Below are 13,050 nucleotides of genomic sequence, written 5' to 3' on the forward strand. Positions count from 1 at the left end.
CTTTTTTTTTGATTCAATGAAATAACAATCATAATTGTTTTACTATTCCAGAAATTATTATTGTTTTAACAGAAAATGTTACAGGCTGCTTTTTTCGAAGTTTTTTTTCTAAAAAATAAAAGAAATAAGTAAATAGATTTCCGAAAATAAATAATTGAATATAAATAATTATAATTTATTTATAATTTACGAAATTATTTATATTATATTTATTTATACTTCATTGATTATAATTTATTTAATTGGAGAAATTTTGTATTCATTTGTATTTTTTTTATTTTTTTATTTTTTATTCTTTATTTTATTATTTTTCTCTTTTTTACAGTAAAATAAGTAGAAAAATCGTTTAATATAAATTCAAAATGCTGAATAAAATAATTAATAATTAAGTAAATGTAATAAATTAAAATTAACATCACACAATTTTTTATTAGTATATAATTAATTAGTCTATAATACTAATTAGCATATAATATTTACTAGTATATAGTACTTTTTAATAGATAACAGATTAGTATATAGTAGTAATTAGTATAAAATTAATTAGTTTATAATACCAATCAGTACTTTGTACTAATTAATAATATACTAAACAGTACTTTGTACTAATAAATAATATACTAATTAGTACTTTGCACTAATTAATAATATACTAATTAGTACTTTATGTTAACTAATAAAATATATATTAGTATTCCATGTTAACTAATAAAATACTAATTAGTACTTTGTCATAATTAATAAAGATTAAATAGTACATAGTACTAATTAATAAAATACTAATTAGTTCTTTACAATAATTAATAAAATACTAATTAGTTCTTTACACTAATTAATAAAATACTAATTAATACTTTGCACTAATTATTAATATGCTAATTAGTAATTTATTATAATTAATAATATAGTAATTAATACTATACTGGTTAGTATTATTTACTAGTTAGCACTATAGACTAATTAATTATATACTAATTAGTATGAAACACCGAATAATATAAAATACTAATTACCTTACATTACGGTACTAATTACTTTTAGTTACTAAATTTCTAAATTAAAATGCAAAAAATTTGTGTAAAGTTTAAGAAACAAAAAAATTCGAAGAATGCGCCAATTGTCTGTCTATATATAAACAATTATTATGTTGACCGGTGAATTTATAAAGCTAAACAACTAAACAACGGGCCAAGCTGTCCGTTGTAATTTAGTTCAAGGCTGCTCTCTGATCGCTGCGGAACTAATCTGGTATTGCGAGAGAGGCCTGTATTCGCAAAATAAAGGGGAAAGAAATATAAAAATAATAATAACAGTAGGGATCCAATTTAAATGCGGTGAAAAAAGGGGAAAAATTTTTTTTTTTGCAGAATCCTTCCGCGATGGTAGCAAAAAAAAGCTGGGGGGAGGGGGGCAAAATAAGAGAAAGAAGAAGAAGAAGCAGAAAGAGGGTGAACGAAAGGTCAAAAACACCCAAAGTTCTCGTGTTGGAGTTGATTAAACTATTTTAGAAACATTCAATTTGGTATTTTTGGATGAGTAGCAAAAAAATGAGAGATGAGAGTCGACTTTTAGTCATTCTTAATAGTCTCGTTAATTTTTTTTTTAAGGAGGGGATACGAATGTTAATCGCGTTTTTTCGAAAAGAATTTTTTTTTTTTGGATAAATAAAGATTAGTGGTAATTTCTTTATAGAGAAAATTTAGAGAAATACTAAAAATTAACGAAATATGCTAAAATGTATCGAAAAATACTAAAAGGTATTGAAAATACTAAAAATTATCTCTAAATACTAAAAATTATCGAAAAATACTAAAAGGTAACGAAAAATTACAAAAAGGTGGCGAAAAATACTGTAAATTATAGATGAATACTAAAAGATGTCGAAAAATACTAAACGTTATATAGAGAAAAACAAAAATGTGTCGAAAAATATTAAGAGTTATCGAAAAATACTGAAAGTTGTCGTAAAATAGTAAAAGTTGTCGAAAAATACTGAAAATTGTCGAAAAGCACCAAAAGTTATCGAAAAATACTAAAAATTATCGATGAAAACTAAAAGGTGTTGAAAAATACTAAATAAGTTATCAAAAAATACTAAAAATGATCTCAGAATACTAAAAATTATCGAAAAATACTAAAAGGTATTGAAAAATACTAAAAATTATCTATAAATACTAATTATTATCGAAAAATACTAAAAGGTAACGAAAAATTACAAAAATGTGGCGAAAAATACTGTAAATTATCGATGAATACTAAAAGGTGTCGAAAAACATTCAAAGTTATCAAAAAGTACTAAAAATGATCTAAGAATACTAAAAAGTATCTCTGAATAATAAAAATGATTGAAAAATACTAAAAAGATATCGAAAAATACTCAAAATTATCGAAAAATACACTAAAAGGTACTGAAAAATACTAAAAGTTGTCGAAAAATACTATAAATTATCGATGAATACTAAAAGGTGTCAAAAATACTAAAAGTTATCAAAAAGTTCTAAAAATTATCGATGGAAACTAAAAGATGTCGAAAAATACTAGCTAAGTTATCAAAAAATTCTAAAAATTATCTCTGAATGCTAAAAATGATTGAAAAATACTAAAAAGATATCGAAAAATACTAAAAATATTGAAAAATACTAAAAATTATCGAAAAATACTAAATGGTATTGAAAAATACTGAAAGGTGGCAAAAAATACTGAAAATTATAGAAAAATACTATAAGGTAACGAAAAATACTAAATGGTACCGAAAAGTACTAAAAATTATCGAAAAATACTAAAAGGTTTTGAAAAATACTAAGTTATTGAATAATACTAAAAATGATCGAAAAATACTAAGAGTTATCAAAAAATTCTAAAAATTACTAAACATTAATTATTATAGTAATAATTAGTACCCACTGATAGTACTTCAGAATAAAATAGAAACTGCCACTAATGGTACAGTAATTTGTCGTCTACGAATATCAGATTCAAATAGACATTACTCCTTATCTTGATTAATGATCATTTCTCTCGTCCAATAGTTTTGATTTTATTCCTCAATAAATAAATTCTCGTATTTAAAACAGAAACCATTTTTTTTTTGTCTCTCTCTCTCTCTCTCTCTCTCTCAATGAAATTAATAGTTTTCACATTAAGAACAAAAAAAAATTGATAATATATTATAAATTACTCTATATATTATTGTATATTATAAATTTTTTTTTTCTTCTTTTTAAAAAAAAAAAAAATATTATATCGTACGAGGTCAGATGATCGTGGAAAGGTCTCGAGGAGTCATAAACAGGCTGGTCACGTTTTCAAGTTTAATAAACAACGAATCTCTCTTTTCCTCAGCTATATAGACTATATATACTATAGCGGGGCTTGTCTATTTTCCATTCAATTGTTGCCGGCATGAAAACTCTCAAGGTTGCTCTCGCAATAAATTGCGACTTCATGAAGTGGAAAAAGGCACATCATTCACAGACACATCATTTTTTTTTCTTTTTTTTTATTCTCTTTTTCTCTATGTGCTTTATATACGATTTCTTCCACTTATGTACCTATATACATTTCATTCAGGTGAGAGAGAATATGCGATATTATATTTTCAATGAATTTCATTATTCATTGTCTTGAAAAAGTCTTCTTAGTGGTGAATTTCATTTTTTTTATAGGGAATTTTTTATTTTGAGAAATATGTAAATTATATTTTTTTTTTTAAACAATTGAAACTTTGGTTTAGTTAATTATTAATATTATTAAATTAATAATTCACTTTTAGCCCTGCTTTTAGCCATGGTGGAAAATATATTTTTTCGTCAACCGCAATGAAAAGTATTTGTTAATTTTTTTTAATTAAATTAATTTTTTCCACTTTCTAAATTTGAGTTATTAAAAAAGTTTATTAATTTGATCGTCTGACTTTTTGTTTTTGAATTAGTAAATTTGGGTAATAAATTAGTAGAAATTACTATTTTTATTAATAAAGTTTACTAATTTGAAAGCAAAAAGTCAGTCACTAATTCAAATTAGTAAATATTTTTACTAATTAAGTAATTAATAATTAGTACCTAATTACTAATTAATTACTAATTACTCTCTAATTAATTTAGAGAGCAATATAAGTAAATTTTTATTCGTTTCAATTAATTAAATAATTAATTAAATTTTTTATTTATTTATTTATTTTTTTAAATGATTCTCCCTCTCTTTTTAAAAAAGATTTTCTGTTTAGAAAAAACAGGAAATTTTTTTTCTAACAGTAGAAAACGAGAGATCAATGCAATTTTTCTTTTTTCTCTTTTTTTCAAATTCCGGTTGCTCCATCGAATTCTTTTGTTGATTCGATTCGAGTGGGCTTTTATTTTTCAAGGATATTCGAGAAATATGCCATCGATTCGCCACTAGATCATCGATCAAGCATAACGGAACTGCATATATATATATATATATATATATATATATATATATATATATATATATATATATATATATATATATATATATATATATATATATGTCATTTAATAGAGAAGCAAAAATTCTTTTACTGAAAATTTTCCTCACATTTTTTACACTTTTCTTTTTCTTCTTTTTCTTCTTCTTCTCCTTTTGAGAAAATTTTTCCACAAACTTTTACTCATTTTTTAAATTATTACGAAAAATTAGAAGTAACCAAAAAAAAATTCCATTTTGTTCTTTTAATTACAATTAGTAAAAAATAAATTAAAATTAAATTTAATATAATTAGAGAACTTGGTCTCAGGCGACTATTAATACTTTTTGACACTTTTTTCTATTTTCTAATAATAATAATTGCAATTTAATTAATTATTAATTCGAAATAATATTATATAAAATAATTAATAAAGATCTTAAACTTCTTCGTTTGGCCTAACGGCTAAACAAATAAGTTTAAGATTTTTATTAATTAAAGTAATTAAGAAAATAATAATTAATTTTAAACTTAATTTAATTATACAAATAATTAATATTCAATATTGAATTAGTAATTAATGTATTTGCGTTTTGAATTGTATAAATGATGAATTAATTAATTAATTAATTAATTAATATTAATATAATAATAATAATTAAATAAAATATTATGGGTATACAATGAAAAAAAATTAACTAATAATTAATTACTTACTAATTAATTAAATATTAATTGAATATGAATATTAAATAAAATATTAACTTTTTTTTTGTATTAATTTGCAATATTACATTACTTTTATATTATATTATTATTATTATATTTTATTATATTATTATTATTATTATTATTATTATTATTATTATTATTATTATTATTATTATATTATATATTTGTATATTATATATTTATTATATTTGTATTTATTTGTAAAAAAATTCCAAGTTTGTAAAGTGTCACTAGAAAGAATAAATTATTGCCTACAGTCAATACTAAAAAATTGATAAACGATTGACAAGTTGAGAGAAATGAAAGAAAAATTAAAAAGCAGATTAAAGATGTGATTGATATGTGACAAGAAGGTCAAAAAAGACAATTACCTAGTTTTAATATACTATATACCTGTACTAACGATCCACTACCGGTATGTTGTTATAAGTAACGATCGCCATTATCGTCATCATCATTATTATCATTATTATTACTATTATTTTTACTACTATTATTCTTATTTTTTTATTATTATTATTCTTATTTTTCTTATTTTTATTCTTAATTTTATTATTATTATTATTTTATTATTATTATTATTATTATTATTATTATTATTATTATTATTATTATTATTATTATTATTATTATTATTATCTTCATCATCATTATCATCGTCATTGATATCGTCATATCCATCATATATTATTTTCTTTCGATCTGTTAGGTAGCCAACATAGAGTGTCATGACAAGCAGACTCTCACAACCTTGACAGTCGACCTGATCGCTCTCCTCGACTCGTTCATTTTTTTTTTCCTTTTCTCATAACCGCAATATAAACTTAGAAAATTGCAGATTTTACGACAAAAATTTCATTTTCTTCTAAATGGTATTTTAATTTTTTTTCCCCTAGTTAATCGAATTTTTATTGAGTGGAATTTTTAATTAATAAAATATTTAATTAGTGGAATTTTTAATTAGACGAACTATTAATTATAGTGGAATTTTTCTTTAATGGGATTTTTATTTAGTAGAATTTCTATTTGGACGAATTATTAATTAGTAGAATTTTAATTTAAGAGAATTTTTATTTAGTGGAATTTTTCTTTAAGAGAATTTTTATTTAGTAGAATTTCCATTTAGACTAATTTTATTAATTAGTTGAATTTTTCTTAAAGAGAATTTTTATTTAGTAGATTTTATCACTAAACGAATTACTAATTAGTAGAATTTTCCTTTCGCAGGGTTTGTCTTTAGTAGAATTTTTATTTCGTAAAATTTGCCTTTAGTAGAATTTTTTTAGTAACATTATTCTTTAGTTGACAATTTTTTAGTAAAATTTTTCTTTAGTACAATTTTTCTTTAGTATAATTTTTCATTACTAACATTTTTCCTAAGTAGAATTTTTCTTTAAGAGAATTTTTATTTAGTAGATTTTTCCATTAGACGAATTACTAATTAGTAGAATTTTCTTTTAGTAGAATTTTTCTTAAGTAAAACTTTTCTTTAGTATAATTTTTCTTTAGCAACAATTTTTCTTGAGTATAATTTTTCTTTAGTAACATTTTTCCTTAGTAGAATTTTTCTTTAAAAGAATTCTTATTTTGTAGATTTTTCCATTAGACAAATTACTAATTAGTAGAATTTTCTTTTAGTAGAATTTTTCTTTAGTAAAATTCTTCTTTAGTTGACTTATTTTTAGTAGAATTTTTCTTTAGTACAATTCTTCTTTAATTGAATTTTTCTTTAGTAAAATTTTTCTTTTGTAGAATTTTTCTTTAATAAAATTTTTCTTTAGTATAATATTTCTTTTGTAAAATTTTCCCCTAGTCGAATTTTTTTTAAGAGAATTTTTATATATTAGAATTTTTATTTGAACTAATTAGTAGAATTTTCATTCAGGAAAATTATAATTTAGTAGATTTATCAATTAGTGGAATTTTTATTTAGCCACATTATTAGTCACTAGGAATTTTATAGAGTAGAATTTTTATTCAGCTAAATTGTAATTTAGTAAGACTATTAATTTCTAAATAAAAATTTTACTGTTGTAGAATTAATTAGTTGAATATTCTTTTAGCAGAATTTTAATTTATTCTAATTTTTAATTAAAAAAAAAAATTAAAAAAATTAGCAGTTAATTAGCAGTAAAATTAGAATTTAATTTTGCTAAATAGAAATTCTAATTCTAATTCTAATTAGTAAAATTAACAGTTAATTTTTCTAAACAGAGATTTTGTTAAATTAAAAATTGAAAAATCTTATTATTATTTTTTTTTTTATTTATATATTATTAATGTTGAGAAAATTTATAATGAAAGACGCTCCACCTCTATAGGGGGGAGGGGGGGAATAAAACAATCAGTCGCCTAGTGTAATGAGGGGAAAGTTTTGATTAATGCATCGCTTAGCGTGGACAGTAAGTCATCGACGACAAAACATCTTGCAAATAATCGTTCATATACTCTATTTCACCTTTGACTTTTGAACTTTTTCTCTCAAAATTTCTCTCTTTTTCTCTCCCTCTCTCTCTCTTTCTCTGGTTTTTTTCGTTTCTCTCTCTCTCTCTCCTTCTTTGGTTTTTTTTCGTTTCTCTTTCATTTTCTTTCGTTTCTCTCTTCTTCTTTCTCTTTCTTTCGTTTCTGTATATTTGACAGATGACAGATAACGAGGCGGAGAAAAGAAAGAAAAAGAAAATAAAAAATAGAAGATGAACGCTATTTTTGGGCAAACATCATCAAGGCCATAACAGACCGTTGCCTCATGCGTTCTCTCCTTTTGTTCCTTTTATGTGTTCCCTTTTCTTCCTCTTTGCTTCCTTTTTTTCTAGACAATTTCGGCGCCTGCAAAGTTTGACCTCGACTCAACTTGTTCCGCGTTTACTGCGACGAAAAAGAAAAAAAAAATTATACCAAGAATCTCAAAAAAAAAAAAAGAAGAACATATTCGGAATCGTTTTAAGAGAATTTTGCCGTTGGATTTTATGCCCGACTTTCTAAAAATTATTCAGATATATATTAAAGCTTACAAAAAAAAACATACTTTTTAAAAGTAGTTCAAAAAAAAATATTCTAAATTTAAATAAATAAATAGAAAAAAATATTAAAAGTATTAAAAATAATAAAATAGTGAGAGTAGTAATAATACTAAAAATACTACAAATAGTTAAGATAGTAAAAATAGTGAAAGTAGTAAAAATACTAAAAATACTACAAATAGTAAAGGAAGTAAAAATAGTGAAAGTAATACAAATACTAAAAATAGTAAAGGTAGTAAAAATAGTGAAAGTAGTAAAAGTACTGAAAATAGTAAAAATAGTAGAGATAGTATAAATAGTGAAAATAGTAAAAATAGTAAAGATAGTAATAATAGTGAAAGTAGTAAAAATACTCAAAATAGTAAACATAAAAATAGTGAAAATAGTAGAAATACTGAAAATAGTAAAAATACTAAAAATAGTGAAAGTAATAAAAATATTAAAGATAGTAAAAATAGTAAAGGTAGTGAAAGTAGTAAAAGTACTGAAAATAGTAAAAATAGTAAAGATAGTATAAATAGTGAAAGTAGTAAAAATACTAAAAATAGTAAAGATAGTAATAATAGTGAAAGTAGTAAAAATACTAAAAATAGTAAACATAAAAATAGTGAAAATAGTAGAAATACTGAAAATAGTAAAAATAGTGAAAGTAATAAAAATATTAAAGATAGTAAAAATAGTAAATATTTGAAAAATATTCTAACAAATGAAAATAATTCGTTTTCCAGGAAAACAAGGCAAAGATGGACCCGATGAGAAGAAGGATGCTGACGGTGAGCTTTGGGGTAACGTCGAAGCTCAAGCTGCCTTTCTTGGACCAAATCTTTGGGACAAAACACTACCCTATGATGCCGACCTGAAGGTATTAAACCATGTATGTACTCAAACGCGAGACGGTAAGCCCACAAAAAAAAAATGAACTCTGACTTGAATTTTTACAAAAAAAATTTTTAAAAAAATTTTTTTTCTTTGGCAAAAAACAAAAAGAAGGACAAAGAGATTTTTTGCACTGTGCACGAATCATCCACTAATCAAACCATTAATCATTTTTTTTATCCAACCTACATACAGATTATTTTTTATTTATTAATTTCTATACTACAATTATCATAATTATAATTAATAATTAGTTAATTAATTAATTAATTATTAATATTTATTAATAAATACATTAAACATTCAATTAATTATTAATATTTATTAATAAATAAATTAAAAATTAAATTAATTATTTATTAATATTTATTAATCAACAAATTGAAAATGTAATTCATTATTTATTAAAAAATAAATTATTAATTAATTAGTCGGTGTTTAATTAAAACAGTCGTGAACGATATAAAGCAAGAATCATTTATTTACAAATTACACACAGATTATTTATTATCTATTTTTTTCAGTATACTTAATTAAAAATTAGAAATTATTTATTAAGAATTAGTAATTAATAATTAATTACTAATTAGCAATTCGTAACTATTAGTTAATTATTAATTACTAATTAGCATTTCGTAATTATTAGTTAATTATTATTAATTAGTAATTAGTAAATCGTAATTATTAACTAATTATTAATTACTATTTACATATTAATTAATAATAATTAATAGTAATTAATTAGTTTTTTAAAATATATTTCTAATTAATTTTTTAATAATTTAATAGAAATTAACTACGAATTAGCAAATAGTTATTAGTAAATAATAATTAATCAATATTTAATTAAAGAATCATAGACGATATGAAATAGAAGTAATAGAATAATTATTATATTATCACACCTGGCGAGTAATTTCTATTTTTTTCAATTTCTCGTAAAAAATCCCCCAATAAAAATCAAATTTAAAGAAACGGAAAATAATATAAAATTGAGTAAAAATTCACAAACGTGAAACTCATTGATAAATTTTTTCTCTAATAAAAAACTGAATTCTTCCCGTTGCAAAATATTTTTTTTCCAGTTTTTTGCATAAAAAGAATTTCTCGTCTTATATTTGATGTAATTATGAAGGGAAACTTTTTTCTAATAATAAATTCATGGTTTTTTTTTCTTCTTCGTAATTTATATTGCATGCCGATTCTCTATTCTAAGTACAATTATTTAATTAATTCCGTACAGTGGAAACGAGTTTAAGTTTAATTTTTTTTTAAATACGTGGAACTGAAAAATTTTTTTACGCTATGGGGATTGGAACGCATGATACGTAATCAGAGGAACTCACAAAATTTAAGCGCCTTAACGACTATGGCCATCACGAATTCGAAAGTTTAAAAATTTATTTTAACAAAAAACAAATTAAAAATTGAGTTTTTTGGACTATTAACAACGATAATGATAATAATATTATTAATAACGACTATTAATACTTTTTGAAACTTTTTTCTATTTTCTAATAATAATAATTGTAATTTAATTAATTAATAATTCAAAATAATATTATATAAAATAATTAATAAAGATCTTAAAGTTCTTGTTGATTCTTAAACTTCTTCTTCTTAAGTTTAAGATCTTTATAAATTAAAGTAATTAACAATATGATTGATAATAGTAAAAGATATTTAGTAATATTAATGGGCACTGTCCGTAAAAATATTATAAATAAATAAAAAAATAAATATTTAGTAATAATATTTAGTAATATTTAGTGAAAATATTCAGTATTATTTAGTAATAATAATGAAAATAATAATAGCAGTAATAATATTATTATTAATATTATTAATATAATAATATTATTATTAATATTATTATGTTAATAATAGATATTATTATTATAACATATTATTCTTAACTATTTATTTTATTTATCTTTTTAATTTTATTTACTTTCTTTATCTTATTTTTTTTTAAATAAAAGAGCATAAAAGTTTTAAAACATATTTTTAGTTTATCTATTATCATTATTATTGTTATTAGGATAAAAAAATTCTTAACTAAATATTTTTTTATAATTACACATATTATTACATTGAGTAATAAATATGATGCACAATAAAAAAACATATATTACAAATATTTAAAATATTCATTTTTATATTAAATTGTTAAACAGTTTTATCGAATGAGAAAGTTGATGAAGATTGATGAGAAGGGAATATTTTTCTCTTCTTTTTTTTTTTAAATTTTTTTCTTCTTTTTTCTTTTTTGCTTGTGGCAAAAGTTCATCGATCATCGTCCCGGGAAATCTGCATCTGATGCGTACTTGGAACGTCCAAACGTTCTCTTCCTGTAGTCATCGAAAACGGGAAATAGTCGGAAACCCAAAGCAGTTTCGCGAGAACAAGTTTGCACAGACACTTTCTCCGTCACGCCTTGACAAACGAGGAAGTTTGCCGAAGGTTTTTTAAAGACGTCGATTTTCTTTTTCCAATTTATATACACATGTATATTTATTTACTATTTCTCGGCTATATTTGATTTTTACTTTTCTTTTGTTTTACTTCTCGTTTCTTATCACAATTATTTTTTCTACTTTTCACTACTTCTCGCTTTTCTTTTCTTTTTCTTTTTTTCTTTTTTTTTTAATAATTTGCAATGTAGTTATCAATTCTTTTTGAAGAAAGAAAAAAAATGAAAATCGATCAGAAGGAGGAAATTTTAAAATTTGAACGAATTTCTAAATATATACCTACGGCCTTGCCACCTTTCGCTTTATGCGCGCGATGTCTTGGACTTTCTCCCGTGGTGATGTCAATGCCTTTCGAAATTTTTTCAATATCGTAAAAATTCTCGAAATTTTTTCCGACTTTTTCGGTTTTTCTTTTTTTTTTTTTGTTTTTTTTTCTTACTCGTATTTATTGTTAAAAAAAATGGAGTATTTTTTAATTTAAGATCGATTCCAGATTATTAGAATGCGAACACGAACACGCTTTCGCGAGAACGATGCAATATTCATGCACGAGTCCGTTCGATTGGACGTGCGAGAACAAAATGTTTTTCTCCTTTTTTTATAGAGTAAGAAAGAAAGAAATACTATAATAATTGTCCCCAGTGTCTACAGTAGAGTATAAAAATAAATTGTGCTGGAAATTTTTAGCAAATAAAATAAAAATATTTCATTTCTACTTGTTTTTAGCTTTTAGAAGGTTAAATTTTTTGAAGAAGACCCTTGTCAAGTGCGGCGTGGTCGCGTGGTCAACGTTCTCAACTTACGGCGCGCGACATTAATGCGCGTTCGAATCCTGGTGGCGTTTTCGAATTTTTTTCTGCGAATAATTCGATAATTCGTGATTTCAATTATTTGTGATCTCAATTATTTATGGTTTCAATTAATGGTAGTTTTAATTGTATCAATTAATTGTAGTTTCAATTATTTATGGTTTCGATTATTTGCCATTTACATTATTTGTGATTTCAATTATTGGTGGTTTTAATCAATGGTAATTTCAATCATTGGTAGCTTTAATTAATGGTAATTTCAATTATTGGTAGTTTTAATTAATTGTAGTTTTAATTAATGGTAATTTCAATTAATGGTAGTTTTAATTAATGGTAATTTCAATTATTGGTAGTTTTAATTAATGATAATTTCAATTAATGGTAGTTTTAATTAATGGTAATTTCAATTAATGATAATTTCAATTAATGGTAGTTTCAATTATTAGAAATTAGTGAACAATTAGAAGAAAAAGAAGAGAGAGAAATTCTATTTGTTAATTATATGTGTAACGATGGAAGTAGTGGCAGAAAATTTGTTTTTTCGTAAAGTTCCTTCTGCTTATGGAAAATTAATTTACATCTCTTGGATGTTAATTATATTAAATTACTCCTTTTTCTCGATGATATTCAATGGGTCACGTGACGACGAACCTTGATTTCTCATTGACACCACACATACCCTTCCCTCTCGACCTTGACTTTTTTTTACCGAT

General features: G+C 22.7%; 1 protein-coding gene across 9 annotated transcripts in view; it reads left to right on the forward strand.

Moving 5' to 3' along the window:
- The window catches only part of LOC122506750 (thyrotroph embryonic factor), a 212,559-nt gene that overhangs the window by 178,024 nt on the left and 21,485 nt on the right, over window positions 1–13,050 (forward strand). For 7 of the 9 annotated variants that reach the window (XM_043619114.1, XM_043619104.1, XM_043619108.1 and 4 more), the window contains one exon: window positions 8,907–9,052. In XM_043619114.1, coding sequence (XP_043475049.1) covers window positions 8,907–9,052 — 146 coding nt within the window. The remainder of the gene's footprint in view (window positions 1–8,906; window positions 9,053–13,050) is intronic. The other 2 variants (XM_043619075.1, XM_043619093.1) reach the window with 1 other exon arrangement.

The sequence above is a fragment of the Leptopilina heterotoma genome, unplaced genomic scaffold, assembly GCF_015476425.1.
Source record: "Leptopilina heterotoma isolate Lh14 unplaced genomic scaffold, ASM1547642v1 Lhet_114, whole genome shotgun sequence".
Lineage (NCBI taxonomy): Eukaryota > Metazoa > Arthropoda > Insecta > Hymenoptera > Figitidae > Leptopilina > Leptopilina heterotoma.